General features: G+C 42.8%; 1 protein-coding gene across 1 annotated transcript; it reads left to right on the top strand.

Annotated features, from left to right (window-relative positions):
* The first annotated feature begins 1,286 nt into the window (after positions 1-1,286).
* Positions 1,287-16,987, top strand: LOC120060617 (differentially expressed in FDCP 6 homolog). The gene is made up of 11 exons (XM_039009997.1): positions 1,287-1,406; positions 9,502-9,642; positions 9,860-10,045; positions 11,396-11,623; positions 11,789-11,935; positions 12,193-12,301; positions 12,531-12,829; positions 13,021-13,187; positions 14,092-14,290; positions 14,758-14,848; positions 16,421-16,987. Exons 1-11 carry the CDS (start codon positions 1,311-1,313, stop codon positions 16,630-16,632), a joined length of 1,875 nt encoding a protein of 624 aa, XP_038865925.1. The 5' UTR covers positions 1,287-1,310; the 3' UTR covers positions 16,633-16,987.
* Positions 16,988-17,441: the final 454 nt, after the last annotated feature.

Below are 17,441 nucleotides of genomic sequence, written 5' to 3'. Positions count from 1 at the left end.
GTTTTGGGCCAGTTGTAATTTTCCCAAGTCGCTCTTTTTGGCACCTGACAGTAGTTCAGGTGCGACAAAACTAGGGCCTGTAAGGACCTGCCTTGTTGATTTGTTGTTCAGAAGGCAAAGCGGTGCTTTATTACGGACAGACCTCTCCCCATCTTAGCTACTGTTGCATCAATATGTTTTGACCATAACAGTTTACAATCCAGGATTACTATTTTGGAGTCACTACAATGTTGTTGATCCCGCCTCAGTTTTCTCCCATCACAGCCATTGAACTCTGTAGCTGTTTTAAAATTACCAATGGCCTCATGGTAACATCCCTGAGCAGTTGCATTCCTATCCTGCAGCTAAGATCAGAAGACAACTGTATTTTTTATGTGTCTGGGTGGTTTAATACATAATCAACAGCATAATTATTAACTTGAACATGCTTAAAGAGATGCTCAATGTCTGATTTGTTATTGTTACCCAATCTACCAAGCATTGCCCTTCTTTATGAGGCTTTTGAAAAGCTCCCTGGTCTTTGTAGTTGAATCTGTGCTTGAAATGCAATAATTGACTGAGGGACCTTACAGATGCTGTATGTATGGGGGACAGAGGAAGGGGTAGTCATTCAAAAATCATGTCAACCCCTATTATTTCACACAGAGTGAGTCCATGTATCTTATTATGTGATTTGTTGAGCCACATTTTACAGATGAACTAATTTAAGCTTGCCTAAACAGAGGGGCTGAATACTTAAGCAGCGATTATATTTTGGTTATTCTTTATTTATCTTTAAAAAAAAAAAAGAAATCTTCCACTTTGACACTACAGAGTATTTTGTGTAGATTGTTGACAAAAAATGTACAATTACTTGTTTTTAAACCCACTTTGTAACACAATAAAACGTGAAGAAATTCAAGGGGTCTGAATACTTTTTGCAAAGCATAATAATGGCGCAGGAGGGGATGGCTGCCTAACCAACTGTGCTCTTAACTCTATTTATTGAACTGAATTGTTGGTTAAGGGCTTGTAAGTAAGCATTTCACGGTAAGGTCTACTACACCTGTTGTATTCGGCGCATGTGACAAATACAATTTGATTTGATATGATAGTGGACCCCTACCTGCAGTGTCCTGCCCCACCAGCAGGTGGGGTAGCTGAGACTGATTGGATTGTGGGACTGTCAGCACAGGTCCTCACGAGCCACAGTACAGGGTGTGGGTGACTGCTGGCTGTCACACATAGGGCCACGTATCAAGAGGAGGGGAGAGGAGAGGAAAAAAAGCTGTGAAAGAAGGAGCAAAACAGAAAGTTATGCTGCTGCAGACATGGACCTACGCTCAGAGCTCCTCAAGTCCATTTGGTATGGTTTCACAGCCTTGGATCTAGAGAAGAGTGGGAAAGTGTCAAAGTCTCAACTTAAGGTAAGTACCTGGTTACATTAGGTAAAGGTAGATTTTATGAGTTTTTTTGGACCAATGCTTTGGGGTTCTTCTATCCAGGCACGCTTTCTGCCTCATTTCGGACCTCAGGAACATCATATTAATCTTCTCTTCTTGAGGTAGCTGGAGTCAGCCAACAATATATAAAGTGAACTGGATCCACAAAAATATTCATTTATTGACATTGGATGATGAGCAAAACAGGTCCTGACCCAGCTAGCACATAACGTTCTGGGAACCATATGTTTACCTTCCCACAACTTTCTGGGAATGGTGCAGGATAGTTGCTTGGCTTTGGACATTCTTAGCACATTTAAGGAACTTGACAAAAAAGCGTTATTTTCTTGGTATTTCATTACTTTAACAGAACGTTTCCATTTAATTTCAATTTTGTTAATGTTCACGGAACATTCTCCAACTGGTTTGACATTGAAACTGTTCTCAAATAGTTCAGAGAATGTTATTAAGAAACATTGTTCTTCTGTGGGAATTTCAGTGCTTCAACATAGCGTTTCCTACATCTTCCTCATGGTTCTATTTAAAGTCATATTCTCACATTGTTCCCGAGAACGTTAAGAAACAACATTCTTCTGCAGGAATTTCAGTACTTTAGCTTAACGTTTATTACAGGTTTCCTCATGATTCTATTTAAAGTAATGTTCTTAAATGGTTCCCAGAACGTTAAGAAAACTTTACATAAAAACCCCAAGAAAACTTTAGTAACTTTCAGAGAACGATCTAAGAATGTTATTCAACAACATAAAGATTCCATTCTCATTATTAACAAAACTCTCTCTATCCTCTATCTTAAGTATGTTCAGAGCTGTGTTCTAGAATGTTCAATTGAATGGAAACGGTGCTGTATTGAATACCAGATGAAAAACTGGGAGGGGTTGGGGAACACTGTCAGCATGGCAACTGCCCTTTAAATACGCCACTCATTGCTTCAAGCCACAACTCACGACACCCACCAAACGGGAGGAAACGTACCTCAAAGTCTGTTAAAAAACATACAATAAAGTTTTGTATTAATGTGTCGTTCAGTACAAACTGTTCCGCAAAACGTTCACGGGATCTAAACGCACCTCTGGTGTGTTGGCCTTGCCCACTAATTGGCCACACCTGATCTTAATGAGTGCTTGTTTCCTTTGAAATGGGGTCTATTGAAGTTTGCTAGCTATTCCACAGAGAGAGAACAGAAGATCATAGGTTTCAATCTCACTGATGCTGTGCCATAAAAAAGAAACATATGCATGAATATTTTTATTTAACTAGGCAAGTCAGTTAAGAACAAATTCTTATTTACAATGACGCTGGGCCAATTGTGCGCTGCTCTATGGGACTCACAATCACAGCCAGATGTGATACAGCCTGGATTTGAACCAGGTTCTATAGTGACGCTGGTTGCATCAAGATGCAGTGCCTTAGACTGCTACGCCACTCGGGAGCCTCAACAACAAAAAATCCATGTGTCCTATGTGTGCTTGGAGTGCAAAACAGTTAACCCAAACTAAGCTAGCAGTGTTATTAAAAGCCTTATTGAAACATGTTCTCAGAACATTATTTAATTACCTTCAAATAACCTGTCATTAATGAAATAACCTGTCATTAATGAAACCTCCGATTAAAAACTTTCAGGGAACCATAGTAAAATGTTCTCAGAATCTCCCTGTAAACTAAAAATGTACGTCTAGATCAGGTGAAAGTTTCACTTCTGTTATCAGAACGTTTAAAAAACGTTCAGTTTTACCAGTCAAGGAAACGGATGGCTTCGTTCCCAGAACCAATGGGAAACCAAAAACTTATGTTCCCATAACTTCCAAGGAACCAAATTGTGCTAGTTGGGGAATAACTTGACATAATTCTGTAGGATTTTGAAAGATATGTGGTAGATTTTGTGCTGATCTTTATCTGATTATATGTATTTCCTGGTTGAGCAAACCTTCATGCCACATGCTCTGTTATGGTGACAAGATATTTGCAGATTTCATAAGTATATTAGCCGAAATCGTTTGTGTTGTCTTACCAACTCCTATGGTCATCGGCAACAGATCTGTGACCATACTAGTATATACTATATTCAGTGCCTTCAGAAAGTATTCAGAAACATTTACTTTTTCTACATTTTGTTACATTACAGCCTTATTCTAAAATATATATATTTTTACCTCATCAATCTACACATAATACGCCATAATGACAAAGCAAATCTTTTTTGCTAATGTGGATATATAAACCCCCCTGGAAATGTCACATTTACATATGTTTTCAGACCCTTTACGCAGTACTTTGTTGAAGCACCTTTGGCAGAGATGACAACATTGAGTCTTCTTGGGTATGACGCTACACGCTTGGCACATCTGTATTTGGGGAGTTTCTTCTATTCTTCTCTGCAGACCCTCTCAAGCTCTGTCAGGTTGGAGGGGGAGTGTCGCTGCACAGCTATTTTCAGGTCTCTCCAGAGATGTTCGATCGGGTTCAAGTCCGGGCTCTGGCTGGGTCACTCAAGGACATTCAGATAGTTGTCCGGAAGCCACTCCTGCTTTGTCTTGGCTGTGTGCTTAGTCGTTGTCCTGTTGGAAGGTGAACCTTCACCCCAGTCTGAGGTCCTGAGCACTATGGAGCAGGTTTTCATCAAGGATCTCTTTGTACTTTGCTCCATTCATCTTTCCCTCGATCCTGACTAGTCTCCCAGTCCGCTGCCGCTGAAAAACATCCCCACAGTATGATGCTGTCACCACCATGCTTCACTGTAGTAATGGTGCCAGGTTTCCTCCAGACGTGACACTTGGCATTCAGGCCAAAAGGTCAATCTTAATTTATCAGACCAGAGAATCTTGTTTCTCATGGTCTGAGAGTCCTTTAGGTACCTTTTGGCTAACTCCAAGCGGGCTGTCACGTGCCTTCTACTGAGGAGTGGCTTCCGTCTGGCCACTACCATAAAGGCCTGATTGGTGGAGAACTCTAGAGCTCTGTTAAAGTGACCATAAGTTCTTGGTCACCTCCCTGACCAAGGCCTTTCTACCTCGATTGATCAGTTTGGCTGGGCGGCCAGCTCTAGGAAGAGTCTTGGTGGTTCCAAACTTCTTCCATTTAAGAATGATGGAGGCCACTGTGTTCTTGGGGACCTTCAATGCTGCAGAAATGTTTTGGTACCCTTCTCCAGATCTGTGCCTCGGCATAATCCTGTCTCGGAGCTCGACAGACAATTCCTTCGACCTCGTGGCTTGGTTTTTGCTCTGACATGCACTGTCAACTGTGGGACCTTATATAAACAGGTGTGTGCATTTCCAAATCATATCCAGTCAATTGAATTTACCACAGACGGACTCATATCAGGTTGTAGAAACATCTCAAGGATGATCAATGGAAACCAGGATGCACCTCACCAAAATTTTGAGTCTCATAGCAAAGGGTCTGAATACTTATGTAAATAAGGTATTTCTGTTTTTATTTTTAATACTTTATATCTAAAAACCTGTTTTCATTTTGCCATTATGGGGTATTGTGTGTAGATTGCTGATAGAAGAAAAAAAACATTTAATCAATTTAAGAATAAGGCTGTAATGTAACAAATGTGGAAAAAGTCAAGGGGTCTGAATAATTTCCAAAGGCACTGTATATAAAAGTATGTAAAATGTGTGAATTCTGCTGTTTCAGCCACACCCATTTTTGACAGGTGTATAAAATTGAGCACACAGGCAGTAGAATGGCCTTACTGAAGAGCTCAGTTACTTTCAACGTGGCACCGTCATAGGATACCACCTTTGCAACAAGTCAGTTCGTCAAATTTCTGCCGTGGTCAACTGTAAGTGCTGTTATTGTGAAGTGGAAACATCTAGGCTCAACAACGAAGTGGTAGGTTACACAAGCTCACAGAACGGGACTGTCGAGTGCTGAAGTGTGTAAAAATCGTCAGTCCTCAGTTGCAACACTCACTACCAAACTGCCTCTGGAAGCAATGTCAACACAAGAACTGTTCGTCGGGAGCATCATGAAATGGGTTTCCAAGCGTCAGCTGGTGTGGTGTAAAGCTCAGTGCCATTGGAGCAGTGGAAACGCGTTCTCTGGAGTGATGAATCACGCTTCACCATCTGGTAGTCCTACGGACTAATCTGTGTTTGGCGGATGCCAGAAAAACGCTACCTGCCTGAAAGCATAGTGCCAACTGTAAAGTTTGGTGGATGAGTAATAATTGTCTGGGGCTGTTTTTCATGGTTTGGTCTAGGCCACTTGGTTCCAGTGAAGGGAAATCTTAACGCTACAGCATACAATTACATTCTAGACAATAATGTGCTTCCAACTTTGTGGCAACAGTTTGGAGAAGGCCCTTTCCTGTTTCAGCATGACAATGCCCCTGTGCAGTGGCAGTTCTAGCTTGTATGGCTCCCAGGGCAAACCCCCCCCCAACAACAAAAAAAGCACAATTCTGCATTAACTGTAATTTTTATTAAGATTTGGAACAACACAAATAAATAATCAGAACATTTAAAACGATATAAAAATATATGCAAAAATAAGTAACAAAGACAAATAGAAACAAATGTGTTGATTTGGCACTCGAGCATCAATACATTACCCATCCTCCAACACTGTCAACCAAGAGTCAAGACTAAACCAATTCACCTTGCTGGTGTGCAGACTGGTTTTATATTATTCTTTACGATTTCACATAAACCAGAAAAAAATGCAACAATATGTCTGTGAAACTATATATTCACAGTATTATAAATTAATTGTGGTTTATTTGGTAGCATTTCGTAGTGTGACTGATTTTACTAATTGCATTAGTACTGTATAAAGTTAGAGGTGCGCTATTTGATAGATTCCCCCGCTCCCCCTACCTCGGACTTCCAGGGGAGACCTGAAGTCAACCTACCCCCGCCCTATCTCGTACTTCTGAGTGGATGACCTTCCCAGGCAGTAGCCTGCCTAGCTCACAAACTAGAATCAGGGTGCTCAGTCCGACAAGGTTAATTGACCCACAGTCCCACACGGTGACATGATATCATTGACGTGACGTGCAAATGAGCGATAGAAAACCGATCACGCAAATGTCACCATTCATTTCTTATTTTTTTGTGCGAGCGCCTCGTGCTGCCCCAGGCAAGATGCCCATGTCACCTATAACTAAATCCGCCACTGCCCCCATGCACAAAGCGAGGTCCATACAGAAATGGTTTCTCGAGATCGGAGTGGAAGAACTTGACTGGCCTGCATAGAGTCCTGTCCTCAACCCCATCAAACACCTTTTGAGATGAATTGGAACGCCAACTGCGAGCCAGGTCTAATCTCCCAACATCTGTGCCCAACCTCACAAATGCTCTTGTGGCTGAATGGAAGTAAGTCCCCGCAGCAATGTTCCAACATCTAGTGGAAAGCCTTCCCTGAAGAGTGGAGGCTGTTATAGCAGTAAAGAGGTGGTTTGAGATGTTCGACAAGGTGTCCACATACTTTTGGTCATGTAGTGTAGATGGCTGACTCAGTGATGAAGATGTTTCCTATGGGGAGCAAAACAGTAGTGATAGTGAGAGTGAACAATGTGTGCTTGTGTTTTAGAGGCACTGCGAGTGTGGAGCTGACAAGTAACAGTTTGCTCTCAGTGTTTCTATGAATAAGAGCCCTTATCACCAAGTTGTACCCAGACTAGTCCATGATGTCACCACATACAGTGCAATTGGTACTGTGGCACTGAACATGACCAAAGAGGTGGTGAATGGAATAGAACGTGTCACACATTGTCTTCAATACTATGGTCATGTACATCTTCAGTGCTTATTGTTATTGACAAAGTAGTGCTGTAGAAAGTTGGATATATAATCATTACATTACCCTCCATCTCTCCATTCGGCCCTACGTTCAGCCATGTGCTACTGGCTTTACATTTACATTACATTTTAGTCATTTAGCAGACGCTCTTATCCAGAGCGACTTACAGTAGAGTGCATACATTTTATTACATTTTACATACTGAGACAAGGATATCCCTACCGGCCAAACCCTCCCTAACCCGGACGGCGCTATGCCAATTGTGCGTCGCCCCCCTTTAACTACTAGAACCTCGTGACAAAGCCTATCCCGTCATACTGGTGGTGGGGCAGGCTCTAGTCTAGAGTATTGTCCAGACCAGAACCATGCAGTCATATACCCTTTTTAAAATCTACTTAGCCAAGCTGAGCGGAGCTGTATCATGTTGGTTACAGTACACCTACCATCAACCATAGGTGATGGAGCCGTGCTGGAAAAATGAAAAAAGAGCCAGCCAGCACCGTATGGTTCAGGTTGGAATGATATTGTGAAAGGGTAATAGAGGCTTAGAAGCCAGCAGGTCACACAGGTCACATACTCTTGGTTTCGTAGTGAAAAGAGGAGGGAGGGAGAAGGAGAGGAAGACAGGATGTGATGATGTTTCAGAAGATGTGGCTGGGTGCACTGCCTCAAACCCCCCACTCTCAAAAAAAATGATTATCTCAACTTCTATTTCAATAAGCCTCCAGTTATTTATTGATGATGCTCTCTTGAAAAACTATTATAAACTTCACAGAAATAGCATTGTATTTTCTCTGAGGTCTAAATGGCAGTTGAAACATTGTTGTGCGTGTGAGAACCACTCTTGAATGACATATTGTTATGGGTAAATCAAAGATATTAAAGCAACCCTAACCCAACACTTAGCGATCTTGTCAAAGGGTTCAGATTTCTTGTTGTAACGGCTAAGGTGTTGGCTTGACAGTCGCGGGACCAGGGTTTGAGTTCTGGTCGGGGCTACCCCCCAAATTCCCTACAATATGTAAACTAACTTTTTTGCTTTTTATAGAAGACTAAAATACTTTCATGATTCAGCTTTTATGTTTCAGTTCCTTCATAACGTCAATGTATTTCTCTTTTTACTGTACGCCACATCTCTGTCTGACAGAGACAAGTCAGTTTTTAAAAGGATCTACCAAAGATTTAAACTTGATTTGAAACTTATTTTCAATATACATTTAGCTGTATCTCATCTACAGTGCCGTGAAACGCTTTCTGCATATTTTTGATACTGATTGTTATCAGATCTTCAACCAAAACCTAATATTAGATAAAGGGAACCTGAATTTACAAATAACAAAAAAAGGATACTTATTTAATTATCAAAGTTATGCAACACCCAATTTTCCTGTGTTTAAAAGTAATTGCCCCCTTACACTCAATAACTGGTTGTGCCCCCTTTAGCTGCAATGACTGCAACCAAATGGTTCCTGTAGTTGTTGATCAGTCTCTCACATCGCTGTGGAGGAATGTTTGCCCACTCTTGTATGTAGAACTGCTTTAACTGAGCAACATCTGTGGGTTTTCAAGCATGAACTGCTCGTTTCAAGTCCTGCCACAACATCTCAATCGGGATTAGGTCTGGACTTTGACTACGCCATTCTAAAACGTCACTTTTTTTTAAACCATTTTCATGTAGACTTGATTGTGTTTTGGATCATTGTCTTGCTGCATGACCCAGCTGTGCTTCCACTTCAGCTCACAGACGGATGGCCTGACATTCCCCAAACCATCACACTACAGTACCACCACCATGCTTGACGATTTGTATGAAGTTCTTACTGTGGAATGCAGTGTTTGGTTTTTGCCAGACAAAGTGGGACCCATCTCATCCAAAAAGTTGACTCAAGTTGACCAAAAAGCACCTGGATGATCATCAAGACTCTCTGAAGAATGTTTTATAGACAGATCAGTCAAAAGTGTAACTTTTATGCCTGCCGAAAACCAAACACTGCATTCCACAGTGAGAACCTTTAACCAACAGTCAAGCATGGTGGTGGTAGTATGATAGTTTGGTGATGCTTTGCTGCCTCAGGACCTGGACAACTTGCCTTAATAGAAGGAACCACGAATGTGTGTGTGTGTGTGTGTGCCAAGGTGCGGAGAATCAGAGCAGGTGGTCAGTTCAGTTCAATTATTCAGCAGTCAGATGGCTTGTAGATAGAAACTGTCTCTGTGCCTGTGGGTATCAGACCTCATGCTCCGATACTCTTTGCCCGACGATAAGGAAGTGAACAGCCCTCACAACCCTGTCGTTTGTGTGTTCTAGGTCCTATCACATAACTTGTGTACGGTTCTGTCCATCCCTCACGACCCGGTGGCTCTGGAAGAACATTTCAGGGATGATGACGATGGACCGGTCTCCAGCCAGGGGTACATGCCTTACCTCAACAAATACATACTGGACAAGGTAAAGTCATGTACACAAACACACCCAGGTCACCTTACATTTTTGCCTCAGGCTTTCCTTTTATTTTGTTTGTGTACCCAGATGCCACCACTTGTTCTTTTCCTTTTATTTTGTTTGTGTACCCAGATGCCACCACTTGGTTTATACAGAAGGAAAAGAGAGCTAAAAAATGCTAGGTACATTTTCCTTACTCGGTGCTGTTTATTATGCCTCACAGGTAGAAGAGGGCTGTTTTGTGAAAGAACAGGTTGATGAACTGTGCTGGACTCTCACTGCTAAGAAGAACTACAAACCGGTGAAGGACAATAAGAATGTGTTGCCAGGGAAAGATGCCTTTCATCTCTGGAGTCTATTTAACTTTCTGTCAGAGGATAAATACCCTCTCGTTATGGTTCCTGATGAGGTGAGTTATGTATACAAAGCATGCTGGGTTCTGTAGCACACTATACTACAAATTCACCTAGAATACACTGGATGGATGCTAAATAATCCTAATACATTTAGTCACTTAAAAAGGGAAAAGGTCCATCACTAACTTTCAAAACCGCTGTAACCAAATCCAAACACTCATTCAAATTGTAGTATTTAATTGTAGGGGCAGCAGGTAGCTGAGCGGTTAAGCTCATTGGGCCAGTAACCGAAAGGTCTCTGGTTCAAATCGCCGACTAACATTAGGGGAAAAATCTGTCTGTGCCCTTGAGCAAGGCACTTAACCTTAAATGCTCTTGTAAGTCACTCTGGATAAGAGTGTCTGCTAAATTACTTAAATGTAGTATTTATCTGCCAAACCTCTATACAGCCTGCTCTCATAGACTAGACGTAACATAGTAAATGTAAATCAGTATGATATGTTACATTTGGTATGGTTACTTAAGGCAAAAACGAAAGTAGGGTGGTTGGGCGTGCGTGACCGCGAACATCTAGCAACCCAAAGTTTGAATTCGTATCTCATCATGGACAACTTTAGCATTTTAGCAACTTTTCAACTACTTATTACTTTTGAGCTACTTTGCAACTACTTAGCATGTTAGCTAACCCTTCCCCTAACCCTTTAACCTAACTCCTAAACTTAACCCCTAACCTAACCCCTAGTCTCGCTAATGTTAACCAGATTACTAACGTTAGCCACCTAACCATCCAGCTAGAATTTGTAACATATTATATGTTTTGCAAATTCGTAACATATAATATAAATTGTAATTTGTAACATAACATACGTAATGGACATCCACAAATTAATACATAACATACAAAACGTAACATACAGTATCATACGAAATAGTATCAGAATTACGTATAGAATAATACGAAATGCTCTGAGAGCAGGTTGCTAAATATAGCAAATCTGTGAGGAATGCTTCTCTTCCTACTGATTGCTGTGTGTCTTTCAGTACCTAAATATGGGCTTGTATGTCACTTGTAGCATGGCTTTGGTTTCAGCCTGTAGTCTGTTTTTCACAACCGGTGTTGGCAGTATGATTGTGATAAGCCACAGATTTCAGAGCAGGGCACTACAGTGCCTCAGAGTAACAACCAGCAGTCGGGGTGGTTTCACTGAAAACAAAAGCATAGGTTACATTATCATCCAAATTTTATCTTGTGAGTCGTGACAGACTATTAAAATAAACGAGATCGAGATTGAGACTCAGATTATGAACCAATTACAAAACAATTGAAAGGCAACCATTCCCCCCATATACCAATTGCATCCCTTTTACAAACAAAATATTTGTGTTTTGTTTGAATTCTTCAGGTGGAATACCTCCTGAAGAAGATTTGCATGGCCATGAGTGTTGAGCTCAACTGTGTGGAGCTGGAAGACTTCATCTCCCAGGATGCAGTGCAACAGAATGGTTTCACTGTCTGGTCCTTCCTGGAGATGATGAACACTGGGAAGATAACCAGAGGCATGGGCCAGGAAATCACCAGCATGGCCATAGAGGAGGTCTACAGGGAGATAGTTGCTGATGTCCTCAAAGAGGTAGGGTACTTAAAAACAACAGAACAACAATACAGCATCTCTATACTGTCTGCCTGTCTGTCTGAATTTCTTGCTATCTGCCTACCTGCCTGTGACCTTCAATTCTGTTTCAGTGACGTGTGTTGATTGTGTCAGTTCTGTGTGGGTTAACTGTGTTGCCTACAGGGGTACCTGTGGAAAAAGAGTCAGCTGAGGAGGAACTGGAAGGAGCGCTGGTTCACCCTGAGGCCGATTACCCTGGATTACTACACCAGTGAGGACCGCAAGGAGCGCCAGGGAAGCATTGCTCTGGATGGGAACTGCTGTGTGGAGGTAGGCTGGGCTTGAGGTGGGGTAGGACCTGGGGTGGGGCAGTGGGGACAGGCACAGCTGAGATGGGCCTGCTCCTTTTTGAGAATGGGTGACAGATAGGAATAACTTATTCAATCAGAGCTACAGGGTTAACACATCCCTCCCTCATATGCTTCATTTGAAAAATCTGAAAATAGAAATAGATTTACAATGAATGTACAAAAAATATATATACATTGTGCTAATGTGTCACAATGAGTACTTCTCCTGTTGATCAGGTGCTGCCAGACCGGGATGGAAAGAGGTGTATGTTCTGTCTGAAAACTCTGTCCAAGACCTACGAGATGAGTGCCTCGGACACCAAGCAGAGACAGGAATGGACTGCAGGTATCACGATCAATAATTTATTAATTGAGCATTTACACATTGTTGACACAATTATTTAGGGATATGATGAATTACCAAGCTTGTAACAGCTATCATACTGATGACAAAAGTAGTGAAGGCAACGATTCCCCCTGCCCTATATGTTGGGTTGATTACTGGGTTGATTATTCAAAGTCAAGCAGTAAGCATATACTGAGTACTGACATCCTGTCCCTCCCTTCATCCCCAGCCATTCAGACAGCCATCCGTCTACACACTGAAGGGAAGACCTCTCTCCACAAGGACCTGAAGCTGAAGAGGAGGGAGCAGAGGGAGCAGCGGGAGAAGAGGCGGCTGGCCAAGGAGCAGGAGCAGCAACGTTTTCAGGCCCTGCAGGAGGAGAAGGAGCGTAAGCTGGCCGAGCTGGAGCTCCTAAAGGAGGCGCAGAGGCAGGCCCAAGCCCTCCTGGAGCAGGACGAGATGAGGCGGCGCCAGCATCATGAGGAGATGCAACAGGCCCTGGAGGTGCAGCTCCGCGAGGCAAAGGAGGTGAAGACTGGGAGGGGTGGAGGAAGTGTACAGGGGAGGAGGGTGGAGGGAAGAGAGGAGTGTGGTTGCATGGAGGAGAGTGACGACCGCACAATGTTTACCTGTGTCGCGCAGGAGAAGGGTGGAGGTTGATTCAGACTGGAGGAGTGGGTGTTTAGATGTTCCATGCTGATGTGGGTCTCCTCTTCCAGTCGCGGGCCACCATGCAGGCAGAGATGGTTCTGAAGGAGGAGGAGGCGGAGCGGCAGAGGAAGAGGATCAAGGAGCTGGAGGAGATGCAGACAAGTCTGGAGGAGGCTCTACAGCAGGAGATCAAAGCTCGGCAGGACGAAGAGGTCTTTCGATACGCACAGACTGGGTAAAGGGATACACACACACACACACACACACACACACACACACAGGTAGGCAGTTACCCACGCACGCACGCAAACACACTCTCGCATACACACACAGGCTGAGGGCAGGTTGCTGGACACACTCAAGACATTGTTTCGCTCACACTGACTCACAAACCTAGTACCCTCACTACTTTGCTTACAAGACACAGGCTCATCTTAGGGCTTGCTGTCATCGTGTGAGAAGGCACCAAGTTGGCACGTAAAAGCTGCATGTCTTTTTACAGAGCACAGTACACAGCAGAGAGACAGATGGTGTTAAGAGAAGCCAATTGCTGTTGAAGAGAGGCTGTTGCATTAGTTAGGTTCCTGAGGAAGTTGAGTTTAACAGAGGAAGTTGTCTAGCTATGATGTGTAGGATCTGTTGACACTGACAGGGTGTTCATGGTGTGTCTGTCACAATCCTACATGTAAGAATAAGCCGTGTGCTTTGTTGCATTTATTCACTGACTGCTCGATGGGAAACATACAGATCCTAACCTGTTCTATTTCATTTTGTGACTGCAAATACCAAGCGCCAAGCTCTCTGCTTGTCTCAAAGATCACAAACACTCAGACAAGGCAAATATAGCATACAAATATGAAGTAATAAGACATTACAAAGGCTCATATATGCTTTAAAAAAATGTACATAACATTGTACAGTATATAATGAAAAGTAATGGAGATAAGCAACAGCCTTGGAGGACGCCTGTGTTTTACTGGACACTTTTTGAGAGATGATTGCGAGGTCAAGAGTTTGCATGTGTCACATTTCTAAAAACATTAAATGTGTCTCGTCCAACTTCTTACCACACAATGCCATATCTACTGCATGTCTTCCAGTTAAAGATTTTCTATTTGTCATATACGTTTATTGTACAGTTTGCTGTCTGAGGAGGAGGACAAGATGAAGGCCCTGATGACGCTGCAAGAGGAGCAGGAGGAGTACATCCTGAAGACCCAGAGGGAGAAGCAGGAGCTAAGGCAAGAGATGGAGAACAAGTCCCGCGCTCTTGAGGAGGCCCAAAAGCAGCTGGAGGAGGTCAGGGCCAACCGCTACAGGGTCGACCAGGACGTTGTGGTAAGTACAGAGATACACTATATAATATAAATACCTGTGCATAATGTTATAGTTATATAGTGATGAGTAGCCTATCCACACACCATTAATGGTACTTCAAAACAGCCCTGGCTATTTGGGTATCACATCCCACTGGGCACAGACGTCTAGTTTTGATTTACATTTGGTTGAGTTGTCAACTATGGTGAATTTAACATGAAATTAAAAATATTCACCATGTCATTGGCTTTCGGTTAAAAGTTGGTAGAAAAAAATACAAAATGTCCTGGTTGAGCCAATTAGTTTCCCACATTGATTCAATGTCGTCACAGATTTTCTGGGTTGAAATGAAGTGGAAACAACGTTGATTCAACCAGTTTTTGCCAAGTGGGATGTGATCAGGGATGGGATTGCAGGAGATAGTGAGGGAATTAAGTACGTTTTACTGTGTTTGCGGGGGTGTTTCAATCCGTCTTGTGTTCTTATAGGCTGCCCAGAGGAAGCTTCGCCAGGCCAGCACCAATGTCAAACACTGGAATGTTCAGATGAACCGACTGATGCGTCCTATTGGACCAGGAGGTAGGCTACGTCACACCACATCAGTGTCTTCATTGACTATAAAAAAAACTTACACAGAAAGCTAAGGTTTGATATATTATCATGTTTGAGGCGGAGACGAAGCAAGGAGGAGTAGTCACGATCTGCAACATAAACACTGGTCGTGTCCCAAATTTTGACCGGTCAAAAATACTGCACTATAAAAATGGAATCGGGTGCCATTTGGTTTGCATACACTGCTAAGTGCCTGCTGCTAAGTGCTCAGCCAGGACTTATGAAATCAGGTCACTAGAATCCAAGTGCCTGCTGCTAAGTGCTCAGCCAGGACTTATGAAATCAGGTCACTAGAATCCAAGTGCCTGCTGCTAAGTGCTCAGCCAGGACTTAGGAAATCAGGTCACTAGAATCCAAGTGCCTGCTGCTAAGTGCTCAGCCAGGACTTAGGAAATCAGGTCACTAGAATCCAAGTGCCTGCTGCTAAGTGCTCAGCCAGGACTTATGAAATCAGGTCACTAGAATCCAAGTGCCTGCTGCTAAGTGCTCAGCCAGGACTTATGAAATCAGGTCACTAGAATCCAAGTGCCTGCTGCTAAGTGCTCAGCCAGGACTTATGAAATCAGGTCACTAGAATCCAAGTGCCTGCTGCTAAGTGCTCAGCCAGGACTTATGAAATCAGGTCACTAGAATCCAAGTGCCTGCTGCTAAGTGCTCAGCCAGGACTTAGGAAATCAGGTCACTAGAATCCAAGTGCCTGCTGCTAAGTGCTCAGCCAGGACTTAGGAAATCAGGTCACTAGAATCCAAGTGCCTGCTGCTAAGTGCTCAGCCAGGACTTAGGAAATCAGGTCACTAGAATCCAAGTGCCTGCTGCTAAGTGCTCAGCCAGGACTTATGAAATCAGGTCACTAGAATCCAAGTGCCTGCTGCTAAGTGCTCAGCCAGGACTTAGGAAATCAGGTCACTAGAATCCAAGTGCCTGCTGCTAAGTGCTCAGCCAGGACTTAGGAAATCAGGTCACTAGAATCCAAGTGCCTGCTGCTAAGTGCTCAGCCAGGACTTAGGAAATCAGGTCACTAGAATAAGCCTACGTTTCCTTGTGGTTTGGGTGGCTTTTAACTATGCACAAAGAGCACGTAGTGGATAAGACCTACAGTAGTAGGTGTATACTATACAGTATGCTAAAGGTCTTCAGAAGTGTCCCTCTTTCTCACTGTGGTTGCAGCTGGGGGTTGTCAAGCTCCTTTTAGAAGACGTCTTCCTCAAACATAGTTTAGACAAGACGCGTTCGTGCATTTCTATTTTATTGATCTTAATCATATTTTGAACTGAAACCCCCTGGCTCTACTCATTCCCCCCTTACCAGGTGACATGCCACCACTCTCCCTGCATGGCAGACACAGAATCACATGGATCTGTCTCCTATCTTTGCCAAAGTTAAATAGCTTCAAGTTAGACAAATTACATTTCAGGGGGTGACTGATATTTTAGCTGCAGATAACCCTGGTTCTCTTTGATGACATTGTTTCTTCAGCGCCATATATGTTAAAATAAATGTTTGTTATTCTGTCTCCTGATCTCCCTCCCATGGTTCTAGAGAAGAGACCATCAGGAGGGGGCTCTTTCTCCAGCTTCCAGATCCCATCCCAGAGAGATCCAGGTTTGCGTCTGAGACAGAGGTCTGAGGAGCAGGACGAGGAGAGCAAGGAAAACGTGGACAACAGCAGCAGTGCAGAGTCGGGGTGTGAAAGAGAGAGAGTTGAGAGGCGTCTCTCTCAGGCCTCTAACGGAGACATGGACATTCCCTGAGGATCATATGGTGCTTCTCTTCAAAGCCTAACTCAACAACTGTTTATTTTGTTTGTGTTTTTTGTAATGAAAAAGCAAGGTGGAGAACCTTTTAGTATGAAATAATATTTTGAGGTGAACTTTCTGTCAATGGGATTGCTGGGTAGGATAAAGGCAAAGTAAACACTCTGTTTACAGCTGTTCAAATGTTCTCCCACAAACATTTTTGTAATTGTATTAACTTTTTAAAAGTTTGTATTATTCTCTCACCTTATCTCACAGTATGTTATAACAGATCTCCATGTTTTAATGAAGAATGAAAGAACCATAATGCACCACTATGAATTTTGTAGATATATTTACTAAGTAGTTTGTAACCTCGTCCCCAGGCTCAATTGAGCTGGCTGGTGGACCAGATTAAATGGTTTGGAATCTAGTTTTTGCTCGCCACTTTGTCTGTCTCCATTAAAAGTATTATCAAATGATAACGGGTTGGGCTCGATATACAAACAGAGAAGACTGATTTGTAGAGGGAAACTAATGCAAACTGCTTCTGTGGTGTCTATTTCCTGTTTCCGTTGTAAGTCAACAGACATGTAGAGATCAAGGCTCTTTCTGGGGTGCCTGCCTTACCTACATATTATGCAACATTGACGTGGCAGTTTCTCAATGTTTGTGTCTAATTCAGGGTATTCTCTTCCTTTTTATTTGAGTGCATCCATTGCATTATTTACACTGAGTGTACAAAATATTAGGAACACCTTCCTAATATTCAGTTGCACTCCCTTTTGCCCTCAACAGCCTCAATTCGTCGGGGCATAGACTCTACA

Source organism: Salvelinus namaycush, chromosome 16 (genome assembly GCF_016432855.1).
Source record: "Salvelinus namaycush isolate Seneca chromosome 16, SaNama_1.0, whole genome shotgun sequence".
NCBI lineage: Eukaryota > Metazoa > Chordata > Actinopteri > Salmoniformes > Salmonidae > Salvelinus > Salvelinus namaycush.
This window is presented reverse-complemented; position numbering and strand designations above follow the sequence as displayed.